A 21,002-nucleotide genomic window follows, 5' to 3' on the forward strand; every position below is an offset into this window, starting at 1 on the left:
ATAAATTAGAATTTTCACGGAACATAAAAGAAATTTCCTTAACTTTTTATTACCTCTATATAGGAATGATTATTTTTAAATAAAATTAAATATAAAAAGGAAATGTAACTTTCTGGATATAATTACGCTCTCTACGAATATCGTTCAAGAAAAGTGTAATTATGTACGGAAATATCTTTCTCGGAAATCGATGGAAACGCGAATAGAATATTTTGTATATCTTAATTACGGAAAACACAAAATTATTTGCTTGGGAATGACAGATTTTCAGAAGAATGGAATATGTGTCACATTTTAAAAATACTTGTACCTTGCTCCGTCACATTCTGCGAATCGAGTAAACGAAACGTGAAATTTAAAAAATTAGTAGGTCTCTCTCCAATCACAAATTTCTAACCTTATCTCAATTTTCAACCCTTTCATACGTATATACGTGTTTGCCTTCCGAAACATGCATTTTAACCGTTAGCACACACGATTAGATCATTCGTGTGCTGCGCATCTTTTCTCTTTAAAATACCAGAAGCACCTGGCCAAATAACGGTCTGTAGCCTGTCCTTAAAAAGAGTTTGAGTTCAGAGGGTAAAACCCTAGGCAGACCTGATGTGTTATCGACCTCAGTTCATGAATATCCTTCGATTAGGACGCCTCGGAAGTTTACGAATGACCCAACTATGTGTAGAGTTAGTACTTTTTTTGCATCTAAGACATTTTTATTTTTCCTTTATTTTCAACTAATTCTCGTTTATATTGCAAGGATTTCATAAACTATTAAAAAATTTAAACGATAATTTTGTGCTAAAATGTCGACTCAGCAATTGAAGAGTAGGTCGTAAGAATTTTGCGATCAAGAGAAATAAAGGAGCAAATTAATAACGCAATATTAATAGTAAAATTGCATTGTTTAAAATGTAAATGCCTTCAATTTATAACTTTTTTTGTAGTTTGAAATATTAATTTGAAAGTATAAAACGTTTTTTTCTTAAATTATTTTCAGAGTTTTAAATTTTCGTACAAAAAAGTGCATTTATTCATTTTGTCGACTATAATTAATTATAACATTTATACAATTTTTATGTATATAACACACAATCTTACAAATTCTAAACATATTAAGGTGTATATAAGAATAATTTGTGTGTAAAAGTGATAAAAATTAACTAAGACACAAACATCCCGATCATATAATAAAGGAAAATCATCGTGCGAATTAAGGGTTAAAAAATCGGTAAGCCTCTCTCTCACAAAGTTCTGAACTTTCACTCTCTCCTTCTTCAACCTTTTCACATATACGTCTCCCCAGCCATCTCTGCACCTTAAATAACATCGGTAGACCGATTGTGAAACTATCTTGTTAAACGTCATTGAGGTCGTATTACACGTTGTCAAATCTGCGACTCGTGGCGGGGAAGAATTTCTTAATGAAACGGTTCAAAACGGAGCAAAAAGAGAATTCGCGCGCGAGAGACCGCGAGAGTGCGAGTAAGTTCCACCTCCGCGTCATCTCGGTTACGAGAGGGTGGCGAGGTTGGAGGGATGAACGGGGCAGGGCAAGAAGAGGACGCTTGCGCCCCGTGACCGCGTGGCCGCTTTCGAGCCACCTGTGCGCCCACCCTGTCTCTTTCTCTTTCTCTCTACCTCTTCCCGTCTCTCTTTCATCCCCCCATCGAAAGCACGGCGACTTCCCATATATATGAAGGGTCCCTCGGTATCGCCACACTTCGCATCATTACCGCCGTAACGTGCGAGCCACTCAATCCCCGCTCGTCTCTCTCATCACCTGCGACTAACGCTCAAGAATTCGAATCCGGTGAGTTTGACAATTTATTTCTTATGCACCTTGCACGGCCGTTTGTGGTCTTTCCTTATTTTCCTCCTTCGTCACTTTCCCTTTTCTAATAATTAACTGCGCGCTCGACAACTTCCAAGTCCGCGTCTTATCGTGAAAAATGTGTTTTTCTTGCAATTTGTTTTAAAAATAGTGTAAAATCTTATTATAATTAATTAAACTTCCACCTTTTAATTTATCATTAAATGCGAGTCCTGAGTTGGATTAATATACGTGTTACGTTCTTTTTTTAATTATGGAAGAAAACTCAGAAAGCACATTATTTACTCGCACGCAAAAAAAAAACAGGTCAATGTAATATTACGCTATAAAGTAACTTTTTTTTGCGTGTGGAATATATTTTAATGCTCTCTGATTTAATCAAGTGGAATTGCTCCGTCAAAATTTTTCGCAGTACAAAAAGATTCCATTATATAATGTAATTACAGTAATAGTAGTTGCAGATATTTGTTAATATTTCTGGTATATAATCAATGACGTATAGCTTTTTTAAATCTTGTAAATCACTCGAGAACAGTCTTCAATAAAAAATCTAATACAATTGATTTGCAATATATTTTTTTGACGGGTTTAATTGTTTTTTATCATTTGTTTATTTATCATTGTTTTAATTCTTTACGAATAATTTTATCTTATAAAAATAGTATTAATTATTACATTTAATTTAATTTTAAAATTAAAGTTTTTTATTAATTAAAACGATAACAATTAATTACGTTAGTTAAAAACAAAACTGCTATTTTCCCGCAGCTTAATCTTTATTTTTGAGTTAGATTCTTAACAAAAATGTCAAACGTAAAAAACGCAAACTTTTGTATTTATCAATTACTGCACATACGTTTCATATACGTTTTCATCCCCATTGAAAAAGTTGAAGAGTCACGACACGTATTGCATCAATAAACTTTTTTGGAAAATATCGTATTTCAAACATATCGAATCGTATCATTTTTTTCTACATGACTAGATAACGATATACGTATAATTCAAAAATCGATAAACAATATTTAATTTTCTAATATAATTGAAAAAAATATTGTAAGATATACTGAAAGATATGAGTTTGGAAAATTTTACAGTTATCAGATTATATACTCATTCGTGATACAAACAATCTAAAATTATAGACATTTAATTTAGTCTTAAAACACGCGAATAATGCAAGGATTCAGAAAATTAATTTTGATTTAATTGAATTTGATGCGTCGTAAGCGAAGAGCTCTTCTTTTATAACCGGAAACCACCTCGGTTTCCCACTTTAGTTGGAAAAAAGATCGGCTTTGAATTGTTGATCGTAAAGCTTAACGTCGTCTACGATATAATTCTGCAAGTATTATAAATAACATTCTGAAGAGACAAAAAATTTAAAAACTCACGTGTTTTGTAAAGAATATTAATAAAGACATATTAAAATAGACATATTAAAATGAAATATCAAACATTTAGTGAATGATTTTTATTTAAATGCTGTGATTTTTTTCTAATGTCTTTTTGTAAAATTAATGGCTGAAAAAATTTAGATGTGTAACTATGCTTCGTACACATCCAATCAATGGAGATTTCAAACAAAGAACGTTTTTGTATTCCTCGTAAAAATTGAGTATGCTGCCTTTTATGATTATGATGTACGTAATCCATTGAAAATATCCGGCGGCGCGATCATTACTATTTTTTTTATCGCGATGTAATGGGTGATAAATTACTAACGTAGGTCAAAGGTATAAAACAGAGGACAAAGAAAGATTGATATTTTGTAGCTGGACTATACAGGCTTACATAGCTAGTATATTTGTGAATTGTATAGTTTGATTAAAAACATGTAATTATTTTCAGCTTACATATTGCATGTGTTATATTTTTTTAATATAAATCGTGACTGTAACTAATTGTTTATCCAACATGGCTTGTTTGCGCTTTAAATAAAAAGATTTAGCCGCATTTTCTCGGACACTGACATGCAGAAATAGATTTAAATGGAAGTAATTTATTATATAGAATTTAATCGAATTAGGTATTTATGTTTTTTCAATACCTTCCAATCACATAATTCATAATATAACTCTTGAAAAATTATAAAAGTTTAAATATCATTTGAAATATAAAGTTGTTTTTTCATTTCATTCGTATTAATACTTTCACCATTTTAACAAATTGTGACGGTTTTCTCTCGTGTATTTTATTTTTTTATCCATATATTAATTTTTTCTGCTATACACATTAAAAAATACTTTGTTCACATTTACTCGAAATGTTAATTTCGACATATGCCTTATTACTTTCCGTCGCGCGATTACGCAGATTAAAATTTTTGCCGCAGGAGGATTTAATGTAATACGTGAACTTGGACATACACGATTTATTCGTAAGTAACACACACACACACACAAGTTGCAAATTTTTAAATCCGCTTTCCTCAGGAGCTTTCCGCAGCGTCCACATTTTATCAAACTTCTCGAGTGGAAATGCGTGGGTGTAATACAGCCGCCGCGTTAAATACCGGTGCCATTGTGCGACCAAAATTCATTTAACTTAAACATAACCTTTCCCCTACCCTCCCCCCCTCCCGTTCTGTTCGTTATACGTACACGCGTACACGTGATGTAACCGAAGTCATTTGGGCTTGATAATTGAGCAGCTTGAAAATTATTCGTGGAACAATAAGTAATTGTTGGGAAACAGAATCGGGATACGCACGAGGTATCTTATCGCGCGAGTGGAAATTTCTCAGAGACACCTGAAAGGCAGCTTTTAAAACGTAATTCCACGGCCGGGGAGCGGTAATATCCAAAATCGATATTCGGCTACAATGTGTCTCGTCATTGCGCAGCGAACTGTGCTTTTCGCCACTGCACGTTTATTAAGACGTTTCACTTAATGACTAATTAGCGCAAAAGACAATTACGAACCGACATCGTTACGTGGAGACGGAACGTCTCCGCGGCGCGGCTATGATAATCGATTTCTCTCTTCCCGTAGCGCGCGCCTCTCTTGCTTAATTATTAATACTCACTGATTACACAACAAATTCAGTTACTTTTTTCCTGAGCGCCGGCAGGGCTAAGTACGTTAAAAGTCGATATAAGTGATGCGGAGAGTATCCATGCGGGCACAAAAATAGTCGGCGAGCAAAAAATACGATTTTGCCATCTTCTCAACGGTATACGCGCGTAAATTATTTATGTTCTTTAAAAGCCTGTGCAACACGCACCGAGCAAAGAGATGGGCAATTATTACTCGGGAAAGCTCGACAAGTAAATTGCCGTTAATCAGGGTTGAGAAATGCGAGGTATTCCTACAATATTTCTCTACATTATTATCTGCCCCGCGTCACGAAGCTTTGGAATTTTCAGATTATAATTTGACTCCCTTTTTCCAAGAGAAACGGAATGTTTTATTTGTTGAGACGGAAGTCTCTCAACGGAAACGGAAGACATTCAGATAATAATTTATGTCTGTATCAAACGAGGTTTAGCATAAAATATTCAATATATATACGTACTTTTTCTGGTGGTTTTAATAACAGTAAAGATATTTCCATGATTTGAAATTATATTATTCGAACTGTTCGCTCTTGGAATAAATTTTTCTTTTCGAAAATTATACCTTAATCTACGAAATCTTGATTGGAGTCTTAGTTAGCGATTCAAAACTCAGAAACTCCGAAGAAAATGGTCCGCTATTAGAGATAATGAAGAACTTGTCTTCGAATTTATCGCAGTTTACATGCAAGAAGTTTACACGAAGGAGATTTAAGAACCTTTCGAAACAACTCCACGCGAAACCTGCTGTTATCTATAGAAACTGATGACAAGGACGAGGCACACCCGCATGATTAGATTAAACTTTGATCTATCTATGTATCTCGGCTTCCAGAGATCGTAGGACAATTTTCATGTGCGCGTTTTAAAGGGTGAAATCTCAACTTTAAAATGTTTAAAATGATATTTTTTCGTCCCATCGAACTGCCTTTTCGTGAAGACTGAAAGCAGGTCATGTTAGAGTCCTGGAAATTTCACGGCATTAATCAACTGATTCGCACACACCGAAAAATTCACATAATTTTCACAGTCCAAACGCAATAGATACACACACGTCACACTTTATACTGAACACACGTACACCGCATACAATGTGCAAACTCCGATCGAGCAATCTCCCCGTGGTGCACATCGTGTAACGCGAATGCCGGCGGTAATTAACCAAAATCTTGCAAAATGCAGAATTTATTTTGAACTTCGATATCTCAGTTTGTAGGTACGCAGGAACAATGTTCCTGATGTCATTTCTGATGTCAAAGAAAAAGCTTCCGTCCTTAAAATTTATGTGGTGACATTTTTCACCTGGTTTTCCCGTGAAAGACTGCAATGTCGTGAAATTTCCAGGATTCTGACATGACCTGCTTTCGATTTTCATCGATGGGACGAAAAATATCATCTTAATCATTTTAAAGTTGAGGCTTCACCCTTTGAAATGAAAATTGTCCCACGATCTCCGAAAGCCGAGATACAGTTTCTTAAAAACCGACAAAATTCGAAAGTTTTAACGTGATCTCTTAGCGCAGTGTATAATTCTGATTCTTCGAACACATTTTTCACACGACGTAAAGTTGTAGGTAAATTGAATTCTATTCTGAATTCTGGACGAAAATTTTACATCGCGTCTAAAGTGAACTCTATAAAGCAATTACGCATCGGCGTGAATTGCGTTCGTATATACGTTTAATATCGAGCACGTGAAAACGATTAAACGGATTTGCCTCGGTCAATGCGGTGTGAGTAATCAATGAATTATACGCTATAATTCGCGTCCGTAGAATTGGCGAATAGAATTGGGTTCGACAACTTGGATTCTGTCGTAGGTAGCAACAATCAGAGACCTGTCGCGACTTAAATAACGACGTAAGCCATATTTTCCTGTCTCTAGTTACATTGAGACAGAATTTCAAATTCATCTGAATAATCTTTAATAATAATCTTTAATAGAGATACTCGACGTGAAAGATACCACATTTTATACAACGAATTAAATATTTCTTAAGAATTTTTGGGTTTTTTGCTACATTTTCATTCGTATGTTTAATTTAAACGCTTATATTTTCTATTTAAAATAATATATAATTTTGACTGAATTTTTTTTTTAATTTGTACTCCTAAATATTTTTTTATTTTATTTATTTACTCAATAGATATTTCGAGATATGATTAGGTGAGATAACAAATAACATTGTATTTGTTTAGAGAGAAAAAGAAAATTATATAAAATATATATGTACAAATGCATTTGTGATATAAAGCGTGATATATAACGATATTTGTTATTTTTCTACGATTCTCCCGCTTGCAAAAAGAAAAGAACAATATTGTTCCGATGCTACGTAATTTATTTACAATATAATCTGTACTTGTGTTCAGAGAACTTCATGCGCAATTTCTTCTTCAGATGAGCCATAACATTGTTCGTATGTTGATATTCTGAAAATTTTTAACGAACTTCGAACGACAGGGGAATGGAAGTTACATTATCGTTAATGGAATTTTCATCCTCGATAAATAAAGCGTAATACGTTTACATGCATTTCTGCCGTGCGATTAATGTTAAAAGATGAAAATGGAAGGAGACAACGTCGTATCTTTACACGCGGGCGAAAAAGAAAAAAAAATGAAAGAACGGTCGAAGTGACGCGGTTTGGTTTTTGGAACACAGACGTCATTTGTTATGCAAACACACAGATACGTATAATGGGAGTCTATATGTTTGAATTTTACGGCCGAAGGCGCAGATTACGCGCCGGCACAGGTGTTACACATGGACGAAGCCTTCTTGCTTTGTGGTTGTTCCTGCGTTAATGGGGGTTGCCTCTAAATTGATACACCGTTGTGAACAGAGATCGCGATGCTTGCACGGATATTCTCGTCGTGATAGATTGTGGTGGTGGACGAACTACGTGGAAATGATAATTCGATATGGAGATGTCACGTTCACGCGACACTTGCGAAGCGTGTCATCCAATTTAATATTGCGCCAAAAATTAACGCATACATGTACGCACTTAATTCTACAACGTGATCCGCACGCGCGCGAATATATATACATATATATACATATATATGTATATACGTCGCTTCACGATGCGGACGCGCAATCCTCTCTCCTAAGTAGAATTAATTACAATTCGATGAATTATTCAGAAAGCGCGGTGTCGATGCTGATAGTTTCCCTTTTTTTCCTACTTCTTGTCCTGTCACTTGAGCCGTTGCATGACATAAATAATAACATAGCTGACTAGGTACTGACTATAGGAATATGGCTCGTTAATATCGTGACCTCGAGGATATCGATAACATGACCCTTTGAAAATCGAGGGCGTGGAGGGGTGCGCTTTGACGTATAAGTCCCGCGAATGAGTTCAAAGATTTTGTTGATAAAATTACATTAGACTGACGATGAAAGATTTTCCTAAACTTTCGATCGGAAAAGTGATGTAATGTCAGCCTTGAAACTTGACAAATTTTCAATAAAAAGAGCAATTTTCTCGGTCCATTTTCGCGAGTATTAAATAATATATTCAGTAAAATTGAATATATTCTTTTTATTTAAAAAAATGAAAGCTCATTATATATATACGTTCGTCTATAAATTGTGCTTCGTTATTAAATATTTAATATTTTATATTAAAATATTTAATATTTTAAAAATGCAATTTACATTTTTTTAATGAATTACGCATCGTAACACACATATTTGTGAGCTTCTCTTTTTTATCTTTTTCTCAATTTAATACATAATAATAGTCGAAATACTTTGGGTTAATAAAAAAATATAATAAACAAAAAGACAATTTAAAAAAGTTGTAACTTGTGTCTTTTAAAAAGTTATAATTGATATAATATTATAATTAAATAACAATGACATAATAAAATTAAATAAATAATATTGAAATATATAATAAAAATATATAATATTGAAATTAATATTTAATTACTTTTATATAAACTAATGTTTCTCCGCATTTTTAGGTTCTTCAAAAATAATGGCCTTAAAATTATGAGCATTTGCCACTGTAATACACTAAAATAAATACGATAAAATAACTTTTAGGTTTATATAGGTTTATATAGGTCAGTAGTGTTATTAACAACACTGTTGGCTTCCGCATAATCTTAATATAATAAGAGACATAAATTTACTTAATATATAATTTAAGCGACTCGTAATACGTTACATTTGGATAGCTCTTTACAACGAACTCGGGAAAATAATTTAACGAAATATTTTGCATAATAAAATTATTATAACAGCGCTCGGAAAGCTGCGTTTCCTTCAGATAATGTCTCCTGAGCACGCAATGTTATTTAACCGCGAAGCCCAACACTCAGCTCGATTGTTATCATAGTGATCTTGAATTTATCTTCCCTCATTTTCGTCAAACGTTGCGATGTCCAAACGTTGGAAGGAGGGAAAGGGGAATTATATCAGCGACAGGCGTTGCATATATTCCAGCGGAGTCGAAGCTTCTACAAAGCGCAAGTGAAGCGAAACTGCCGTCGCGTCGCGCTGCACCGTTCATCGTTCGAATTATGAAATAGTGATGTGACGATCTCTTTTAATTGTTCTCGTAATGTAAAAAAAAAGGAAAGAAAGTAGGAAAACTGTTCTTTGCCAAGTCGATTAGATAACACGCTTAGCACACATGCGCGCGCGCGCGTCCTCGGTCGTACCTGCCCGAAGCAAAACGTGCGTTTACGTCCGCAAAATCGACCGGAGTAATTAAATCACATGTAGAATCGTTCGCTTGATTGCAGAGGACAGAGGAGAGCACCATGTACGCTAAACGTTGCGCAGCTTTCATTCTTTTCGTCGTGATAGTCGGTCTCGTGGACGCCACCGAAAACTACATGGATTACGGAGGTAAGTTCACCACGTTACTCCACAAATTATTGATTATTTTTTTGAAAAGACGCGTTGTCAACACATTTAGTATAATTGTGTGAGCTTCTCGGTTTCTTTAAAATAAACAATAATTTCTTTTCTGATAATTATTGGAGTCAATCCGATTTCAGGAAAATTGTTGAAACGTTGATACGGCACGTGTTGATTTGCATTTATTGCATTGAATGTACTGCGTAACTCTTAGACTAATTGTAACATTCCCGAAATAAACTCCTTACGTATATATTCTTGTACTTGTTCAGAGCTCAACATTCTGACGAATTTTTACAACAAATGTTTCTCGCTCTTTTGATGTAAATTCGCATTTTCCGAGCTATCCCCTCGTGCTATATAGATCCCATTAAAGTTTCACTCTTACTTGGCACGATAATACGTTTTGTATTCCATTACCGGTAATGCCATGTATCAACGCGAGACCGTCAGCGCGTCTCTTATTACATACAATAATTAATGATCGCGAAGGATGGCTTATTAAGCCGACGGCTTCTAGACCGTGCGTAGCGAAAAATGTAAGTCTAATTAAACCTTTCATCGCATTGCACTAGTTAATATGACACGGTTTCGCCCTGTTCTATTATCTTTATATGATTATAGTTATATCTTCACGCGTATCTATAGAAAAATTTATTTAGCTCAATTCAAAAGTAATTTTTATATTACTAATGCTATTTTTATATAGGTTTGTCATACAACTCGCGTTCATACTTTTATTAAGAAATTATCCGATCTTTATAGAGTGAAATGATATTATGTACAATTTCGAATATGGTACAATTCTGGACGAAATAAGATTTGAATCCAATTTTCAGAGATTCAAATTTAATTTATCCCTGTTTGATGGGTCTTTTAATGCCCTTTACACAATGAGATCAGAATTACCAAACTTGAACCTTGAAATTGGATTCAAATCTTAATTCATTCAGAATTACCATATTCGAATTTCTATCACTTTACTCTATAGTTTTTTTACTATAAAGTTTTATTCTAGAGTAATTTTCTTTATACACATTAATTTTAGAGTTGTATAAGTGATTTAGGATTAAAAAACTTTTTGCAAAACTTTCGATTTTAGATAGAAATTTATTTTTTCTTAATAGAAAAAATAATAAGACAAAACAAGAAAAATTTTACATAACTTTTGCTTTAAATTTGTCATAAGAGTTTATTACAAACTTTAATAAAAATTAATACAAAATGTGACTAACATACTAGATATTTACTGTCCAATATTATCAATAAATGAAAATCAAGTGATTTGGCTGGAGAGCTTAGAAACTTAGGAATAAACTAGCTCTAGAAAAAGAAACTAAGTTTAAATAATTCTAACTATGTCCAAGGAGAAATATAACACAGTATTATTTAGTATTATTAAAAAAAAATTAAAACATTATTTATTTATTTTTCAGTATAGAGTCAATATTCACGAATATTCTCTAATCAGCTAATGAAGATAATTTGACATTTCGATGAATAATTCACGGCGGTCGATACGAAGCGCCGTTGATCCAGGATGATTAGCAATTATGTAGTATTTCCACCGAAATATAGAGACTTATCGTAAATCCGATCTGATCATATTGATCGTCCTACGTGTCACTTTTATCGTTGGTCCCTAATCGTACGTGCGATCGGTCAAATCTCTCTCCATTCAATAAGTAATTGCTCGTGAGAGGAGGGATCATGTTATATCACGTTCTCTCTCTCTCACTCTTTTTTGCTGTCTCCGAGCAGCGCCAAAATGACCTCGTCACAACATCGCTGTTTCGGCCGAGTTATCCGTTAGGGTCTTTTTGCCCCATAAGCGTTTCATCAATACGTTCTACTCGCGCACGAACGAATTCCAGTAGGTACCTACGTGGTTTTCCCGCAGACCGCAAAAGCGTTCAGTCGAGCGTCACAAACATCGATGTCAGCTCCACTTGCTGTAATTGGTGTACATTTCGACAGTCTTTTTTTCTCTCGGTGGAAGTATCAATCTTCCTTGCCGAGACGAGGAGATGAATGTCCCCCGTAATTTCGATGTATTATTTATCGAATCGTCTGAAACTGCGCGGGAGAGTGTTGGGGACGCTATTATAGCGAAGCATCAGCAGGCAATTTAGCTTCATGGAGATAGTAAAATTTAATATAACGTAATCCGCATTATAACGCGAATGGCGAAACGCAGCACGTTATGATAGTCAACAGGTGCATTGGACAACCCCATCTACGTTTAACGCCCGAGGCTCCGTCATCTTTGTATTTTTTCTTTACGGAAGAAGTAATTCGCGTTTCGGCGTAAAGGTTAAAACACCGCAGTACGCAATATAGTATTTTGCGTTTTTTTTATTTTTTTGTTTTTGGTTTTTTAAGAAACTAGGTTTATCCGATCGATTGCACGAGCTGCGGTTTTGAATTAAAAAAAAAATCGCACAACGTGTTTCACATCATCGCGCATCCTCGAATTTTACCACGCAAGTTTTTCATAGAGTTGAAAGGTGCCTATTCAATCGGAAAATGGTTCCCTGTTTGCCTTTGTGGGACAATGAAACACGCGGGAAAATTCTATCGTCTGTATTCTTGAAAGGTCGACACGGTAGTACGTACTATTCTGTTACAATAAAAAAGATCGCTTTTTTTATTGGTCGGACTGGCCAGGTTTATCGAACCGTTGTTTGAAAGTAATCAAAGAGATATGTAACATCCGTTTTGAATCTCTTTCGTTCCCAGCATCCCGATCAGTCATAAATACATACGTTTTCTCTTGTAATTTGAGAAGACGTGTTCTTAAGACGCCCATTTACTTTAATAAAACGTAACGCGTAAATTTATATAAAAGCAGAACTTTTCTTTCAATTTATTTTAAGTGTAAACTGTGAATAAGCAAAAATACGTTGACGTAAAAATATACGTTGGTGTAAAAAAACACAATTCCGTCGAGCGCTTTATGACTGACAATAGTTGAACTTTCACAGTTTTCAAAAACATTCGAAGAACACCTGCTATCTATAAATCTTGCAGAAACACAATATACCTATGTGTCTTCGTTTTTTTTTATGAAAAAAAAACATGATACCGATATACCGAAGGCGTTAATAATTCTGAATACACGTCAAGTAATATAAATGTATACATACGTATGTGATAAACGACACGTCAGATAACGTCGCCATCGTCGATGGAATATATGTATTTTTTTCTAGTTTTTTTTTATAGGATGACCTATGCGGACGAATAAAAGTGAATAATCGTTATATCGCGCGTTACGTACGATAGTAACCGTATAAATGCCCACCCAATTCGTATGACCCTATACGCCCATACGAAGAACGCTACTTATCGTAAAGCTATTTAATGCCGCATAAAGCGGACGTACTTGTAAAGCGTCATATTCTCTCTCTCTCTCTCTCTCTCTCTCTCTCTCTCTCTCTTTCATTTTCTCTTTTCCATAAAACTGGACACGTGCATCGCACACGCGTCTGATTTACATTCTTTCGAAAGGAAGCCGCGGCACACGTCGTATCCGCGAGAGACTCGCGCTTGGCATTACATCCCGCCCAATAAACACCAAGTAACTGCAGTAACATAACATCGATGTCAAAGTGTCAGACTCAAAAATATAAATTTAATATAACACCACATTACATAACAGTTATATTGTATGACATTTTATACATTAAAGTTATGTTACTGTTCAGTTTGTGTTTACTGGAGATCAGGCGCTTTTTTTAGCAATGATAAAAGATATCGTTTCCCGTCTGGATCTCATAGGATAACGTGATGAATATTGATGTTTAACAACAGCAGATTCCGTTGATGCTTCGCAAAAGTGTGTGCCGTTAATTCCCAAGGCGTAAGCTTATTATAACGATAGCTCCATCATTAGCGCTTCAACAGGAGTAAAAACTTTATGATTCTTTAATATTCGACTTTATTATTCAAAGATTCGCTCGCAATAAGAATCCTTAATATCGACAGTAGCTAAAGTGCGATGAATATTTACGATATAACCGATACATCATCCGAGCTGGATGCGTCATTAAGCTTCGTCAAAGCGGTCAAAGTCTTACGGAAGGATTTGTCCGCTGCGTTGTACGCTATAATACCGCTCGATATGCGCGAAACGATAAATGATGTTAAAAGTCGTTTCTGCCGTTTGTTAAATCCCGTTTTCCTTTACAGAACATCGATGTTTAATCCTGTGTATACACACACAGGATTAACACGATTACACGACAGGATTAAACATCGATATGTCGCAATTATACATCCATATGTCTGTACTTGCAGAAGAAATGGCGGAAAAAGCACCCGTGGAGAACATCCACGAGCTGTACAGGCTCTTGATGCAACGTAACGCGCTAGATAACGTCGGCTTCCCGCTGGAGCACCTGATGATCCGGAAGTCGCAGCGATCGCCGTCGCTACGTCTTCGGTTCGGTCGGTCTGGACCGCATATCTCCGTAAGTTCTCGCTGTATGTTTGTCATGCGACGATACGTAAACGTGATTTCTTAATATCTTTGAAGTAAGCTCTTTGGGGAAAACACAAAAGCTCAATAACATATTAAGCCCCATCTACATAAGTCGCAAACGCACAACGCAAACGCATACGCGGGGAAAAAAAAGAACAAAACGTCAAAAAATAAAAGAAAAGAAAGAGAGAAACGTCCGCATTTGCGTTTGCGTTTTGCGTTTGCGATTTATAAAAATGGGGCTTTATATTTATTTAATTGTGTACGTCTTGTTACACTTGAATATTTTCGACGATATTGCCAGAAATATGGATTCGATAATATGTATAATGCAAAATATAGATAGGTATCATTAATCATGGATTGATTTCAAGGTCATATAATTCGAGATCATACATTTCCAGAGGCACGGAAGGCAGAAAAGTTTCCTTCAAACAATAATTAGTGTCAGAATATAATTTTAATAATAATTTTACGCGTTTATATTAAATATAAAAAAAATATTTGAAGAATGAAAAATACGAAAACATTAAAATATTAAAAGGTATGTAAAATTATAAAATCATATAATAATTACAAGCTGATAAGTTTGATATAAATATATGGAATTCTAGCTTTTGCAATCTTTCTGATGAGAATTTATATATATTGCGTAAAGTAGCCTTAAAATATTAAAAGAACCAGCTTTTATCTACAGAAGAGCAATTCTAATAATTAATTTGTTTATTTCTAACGTGACATGTAAGTTCTAGTTTTTGAAATTTATACATTGCGGTAAAGATAAATGTTTTCAGAAGACAAAGTTAAAACGTCAAAACGCGGGTTATTTATTATTTCCATCTGTATAATATATTTTATGGTATGTGAGCTCGTTGTTGATGCGTATGGTAAAACATCATGTGTTTTGTATTATGTAAAACACAAGAAAGGCTGCGTTACATTTAGGTCTTGATTCTAAAGTAGCTGGGTTTAACGCTGATGTGACCTATAAAATTTTTTTTCGTTGCTCCTATCCTAATTTATCGTCAAAAGTTTCGCATAAGTTTTACGTAACTAAATATCGAGTATAAATAATATAATGGCCAGTAATAATTTGCAAGTCATTTGTACTGTTATTTTAGCGGTTTATTTGAGCTAATTAATTAATAAGCTGAACGGATTCGCGCAATTTATTATGTCATTCAAATCATCTCTAACTATAAACTGATTAAAATTAATTAATTATATTGCATTAAATTCTCGATACTACATATTTATTATTTTTAACGCAATTTACATGTATTTCACGTGCGTTTTGAAATTATGGCTGACGCAGCCACTTGATCGAAAACAATTTTGATGTAAAACGCGATACGACGATTACGAAAAGAGACAGTTGCTGAGGTTCAGGAACTACAAAAGAATTTGCACCATTTCTCGTACTGTATGCCTAGTACATTTTCGTGTCATCGGAATTCTCTTTGAAATGGATATGCTTGTTTTGCATGAATTACTTCTGTTTCTGGAATGCGCGCAGTTTAATTCGTAATGCTTTTCGAGTCCCCTTTGCATTCTACTCTTAATGTGGCGAGTATTCCCTGGGAGATTAATTTTCTCGTAATTAGTGAGAGTGACGCAGCTCTTGCGAACTGAAGTGTGTGGCCGCGACGTGTGCATGCCGGTTGTCTCGCAGGACAATGGGGATAGGGATTATTCATGGTAATTAGAAAAAGTAAGAGAAACGTCCCTCTAACAAATATTTGAAGTATTAAAACGTTGATGAAGTATTCAATCGCAAGGCCTTAACTGTGCTGTGGGTAAAATATAATATTTCGCGTAAATTGAAATTGACTCCGTATACACCATCATGTAAAAATACTTAAAATCGAAGCCTAAAAATACATGCAAAATGTTCTGTAGATTTGCCGGTTCTTTTTCAACCATTCCCCTTCGATAATTCATTTTGGGATAAATTTCTGTCAGAGTCTGTGATCAGTAACGGAGACTTAATTCAACACTATATATCTAAAAAAATGTTATTTCTACGAACTTATCTTTATTTTATTTATTTTTTCACGGTATGTTAAGAGACCATTTATAACTAACCGTTGTCGTTTCTCTTATGATAAATTTCGCAAGACATTCTTGATATTACGCATAAAATACAGAAACGTTTTTAATTCTGCTTGGAAAATTAAAACGCATCTTGGCGTCAGTTGGAACAAAATTCACCTCTTAGCATTTACATATATATTTTATAGCATTCATAACATTAATTGTCGGGATATTAACGTACATGTGTGCTAGAATATCTCGAATTCACCGAATCTGTTCAAAGAGAATTGCGACATGAAAGAAATTACGAGGGACGTCCGCATGTACCTGCAACCTCACATGCAAATTAAATTCATACATCTATCATTTCTCTTTTAATAAAATGCCAAGGCAAATACTCAACGAAATAAATTCACTTCGTCGTAGTGCATGCGCTCTAACGTCGGAAATGAGCAAATGACATTTTACGAAGTCGACATAAGGGCGACTATATATGTTTGTCAAAAGTAGTATGTTTCGCTTGCTCTTTCATCGTACACACATATAATATATACTAGTATATATATATTCGAGCAGAGGAATGTAATTTTGCCTCGTAAGATTCGCGAGAAAGAGAGTATGTGTTTTATAATAAATCAATTTTACCCTTTTTCCGCCTCGATTTCGATTTTTACTATGTCATGCTCAGAAATTATACAAAGGCGCGCACGCGACGCGAGCGTTATGCGAGACTGCACTACGAAGGTATGTGCCCCCGTTCGTAACTTGCAGGCATAGATACGCCTCGCCCAGTGATGATATGATGTATCGCCGGGGAAAGAGCAGATACGGAATTTTCATCTTCAAAAGTCTGGCAGAACAACGTTATAACACCTCGTGCACTCGACGAAGCGTCATAATGACCTTTTTAACAGCGATATATTGTCACGTCGAAAAACGTTTTTCCTCAGTTACCGATGTGATAAAAAAAGAAAACTATACCGATTGCGCCGCGGCACAATTATCATTTATCTTCTCTCGAGCGATGTTAAGAAACGAATGTCGATCTGATACTTAATGATATTAATTGTGATAGAGAGGAACGAATTTGTACCCCCTGCGAATATTTATTCCGTACATATATTTATTTATGTCACACAAGGGATAACTGCGGCTCACAGTTAGTTTGAAGATGAATCTCATACCCGATCGAAAGCTTTTTTTTTTATAAAGGGCCGTCTACAATGGGAGTAATATTGTGTAGTAAGTCGTAAGCCGTAAGAAATTGACCAATCATAATTGATTATTCATCACATATATTTGATTATGATTAGTTAATTTCTTGCGACATACATTTTATTACATCATATTATTGCATGTAAACAGTCATTAATTAAGGCTTTCGATTATCTATACTTTACAAGGTATCTAATATGTTAAACAGCGCTCTTACTTACTTATAATCATACAACTCTATTCCTTACAAAAAATTAAATTGAAAAGTCATGAATCATTTTTCTCTACAACGCCCAATAAAACGTAATTGTTGTAATAGTGATCGCTTCATTGAGCATTATGGAAAAAAAATTGTTCAGAAAAAATTGTTCTTTCTTTTAACTTAGTTTTTACAAGAAATAACGTTAGTGAGTGATATTTAAAATACACCTATATACTTAATAGAATACAATATTTCGTCTCCGTCCTGCGTGAGTCGCAGTTAAGAGTGATGTCCAGAGACGAAAAAAACCGCAGGCGTAGATCTCTCTCGGTGACAAATTACAAATGATTGTAATAATTCAATAAAACTAACTTATTCCCCCCCAACGACACACGGATCGAGAGACGAGTGATAGACTTGCTTCCCGGTGAGGTTTCACGCGGATTTCGGATGTCGACGAGGGGGAAACTTCGCGTTCCATCGCATTTGACAATTATCCCGCTCTCCCTCTGTAAAAAGTTCCCCGCCGCCGGGTACGAGGGCTGCACGATACCGCAAATTTGTAATGTACGCCTTCGCAATAACGACGAGCGGTTGTGCGACGAGTACAAATTCCTCAGAGCGACGTGACGCATTACTGAAATTCTTATCTGTATTAGCGAAACCGCGCTGACGACGGCGTTATCGATCTGTTAGCGATTCGAATGGCACGTGGACGGTTCGCGAGAGGGACCATTTCTCTCTCTGCCCCTCCCCCCCCCCTCCTTCCCTTCGATATCGGGCGCACTTACATGTCATGCATAAAACGACGCGGTTAAAAATAGTAACGTTTCGTAACGCTGAGTGCCCGAATCGAATAGCGTGTTCACATTAATGACAACAATTTCCACGAATTACGTATATTATACGTAAGATTATGATGACAGGGAGAGATATTTTCCTTAACGAGAATTGACCACATCTTCTTATTCATCCCGCGCAATTTCTTTCCTAAGATGAGATCGTATTAAGTATCATTTTATATCAAGGAGCTCTTCTTTGCTTTGAAAAACCAAGCTTCCCCAAATTGCATTTGATTGTCTCGATTGTCTTTGTCTCCTAATTGAGCACACGTGTATATACATCGTAAATATTGCCAACATAACAATATAGTTTCCTCACTTCATATAAATCAATACTTATGTTCGCATTATTGTGCATCGACAATATTACAATTTTTATTTAATAAATTCTTTGCATTTTACCCCTTCATCTCGTCACGCTTTTAAATTTTACAAAAGTCCGCGCGTCGCAGAGACACCCTTCCGGCGAGCCCGAACAGCCTCTTCGGCTTCGATTTACACGGGGGCACGGCGAACGATGGCGGCGGTACTGAAATTGGATTTTCACAAGCAATTAAGTAATTAGCGTCCTTTCGCTTTCGGTGTGTTACAGGCGGGAGCTTTGCCGAGACCCCTGGGCGCGGTGGCTGCGGCGGGATACGACGACAACAATTAAAATCGGCGGAGCTGATCCAGCGGCATCTTTCCGATTTGTTTCTTGATGAGAACGCGCGACTCTATACCCTCTCTTGTACAATGTAAATTATGTATTAACTCATCGTCATCGCGTACCACCCTGTATATGCATCCTGCGCGCGCGCTTTCCAGGCCGGCGAGAGGTAAATCCCGAAAATCTCGCGTTTCTTACTTTCTCTCTAAAAGAGAAAAGAAAGCGAAGCTTTTGGTGGAACAATTTGCGCGTCACGATCCACGATAATCAGGGCCGATTGACTGATCGACGTGAAGAGGAACCGGCGTGACCATCGCTGTTTGCACGCTTGATTTGCGCGCGCGTTTAATCCGGAGCGACGCGTTCCTAGAACGACGGTTTTATTTTCGTAACGACGCAATCGATTCCTTCGCTTTGTACGAGATTTTGCGGGATTTCTGACACACTGTTCAACACTTAAGTGGAACGCCGTTCCGTGAGATCCATTCCGTAATGGCGCCCGGCTATACTCTATCTCGTTGTCATTTCCGTTGATTAAGTGGCAGCGCTGTAAAAAGGACACTTGGCCTAAGTCCTTCGATGTGAGATAACAGTGTAAACGCTTCGGTCGCTACGAACAATTTATCCTTTGCAATTGTTTCCTCGTTTAATCGGCACAGGAACACAGAAATCATGTACTTTGCGCCTCATGCATTAACGTACAGCGTAATGTCTCGGACTTTCCGGGTGATTTATTAACGAATCGAGAAGTGATTTCATTTTCTTTGGAAAAAATTAAAATGTTACTTTTCCATAATTAATATTTAATATTTTAACTAAGAACTGAAATGTAATTAAACAGATTTAAAGATATAGGATTTTATTGCTCATTTACGCTTTTAAACTTTAATTTATTACGCTCTCTCTCTCTCTCTCTCTCTCTCTCTCTCTCTTTCTTTTTCTGTTAATAATAAGTTATAATTAGATCTTTCACTGAATATTTTTTTTTAATGTCAAAGAGAAATTTGTAGTTGATAAATCTGACCTGGAAGATTATTTCGTCATTCTGGGGCATCGTATAATTTTCAACAGCTGGCCTGTTGGTCAATCGATTAGGCGTAGTCTTACGATAAATGTGCCAAATAATATGATCGTTGTTATTATTAAAGAGAACAAAAAGCATCTCTGCATTATCTATGACGTATGTATAGCAAAAACTGTAACAATTAAAAAATTTCACGCGTAATCGGAGATCGATCTCGTAAAAACTTTGGTGCAAAATGCGAACTGTTTATCAATTATTTGTTATTCGCCACAAAAAGAGGGTCGCGTCTCAAATATGTCAATATGTCAATTTGCAAAATTAAAAATAAATTATTATGTAACACTGTGTCACATTTATTCCTCTGCTGCAAATGTGTTCTACAAGATTCTTGATTCACCCCATGTAAATCCCGTGAGCAGAATACTTTCCGTGTGGATACCTATATATTCACGTAAACGTGCCTCATCTACGGAGCGGAATTACCGGCAACCGCGAGCGCGTTAGTTTATATTATGTAATAAAATAATAGCAGTTAGACTTCAACGAAGTTTTGACGCTCATGACGGTGGTAAATCTAAATAACGGGGGAAAAAAAACGGAGGAACCACTTAATTCACGTAGCTAAAAGGATTTTCTCATCTTCCAGACGGATTAAAAGCTCGTTGAAACTTTCAAAAAATATAGACCTTAATGAAAATCGGAATTGAAAACTTTCGGTGCTGCGAGAGTAGTTCGCACGAAACTTCTCCGCGGGCAAGAAATTGGTGACCGTTTTACTTCTAGA

At 35.7% G+C, this 21,002-nt stretch overlaps 1 protein-coding gene across 1 annotated transcript; it reads left to right on the forward strand.

Moving 5' to 3' along the window:
• The first annotated feature begins 1,721 nt into the window (after positions 1 to 1,721).
• On the forward strand, positions 1,722 to 20,563 carry LOC105459096. Its single transcript, XM_011704801.1, has 4 exons — positions 1,722 to 1,810; positions 9,652 to 9,757; positions 14,069 to 14,241; positions 19,138 to 20,563. The coding sequence occupies exons 2-4, from the start codon at positions 9,670 to 9,672 to the stop codon at positions 19,198 to 19,200; spliced, it is 324 nt and encodes a 107-aa protein (XP_011703103.1). The 5' UTR covers positions 1,722 to 1,810; positions 9,652 to 9,669; the 3' UTR covers positions 19,201 to 20,563.
• Positions 20,564 to 21,002: the final 439 nt, after the last annotated feature.

Source organism: Wasmannia auropunctata, unplaced genomic scaffold (genome assembly GCF_000956235.1).
Source record: "Wasmannia auropunctata unplaced genomic scaffold, wasmannia.A_1.0 LD336101.1, whole genome shotgun sequence".
NCBI lineage: Eukaryota > Metazoa > Arthropoda > Insecta > Hymenoptera > Formicidae > Wasmannia > Wasmannia auropunctata.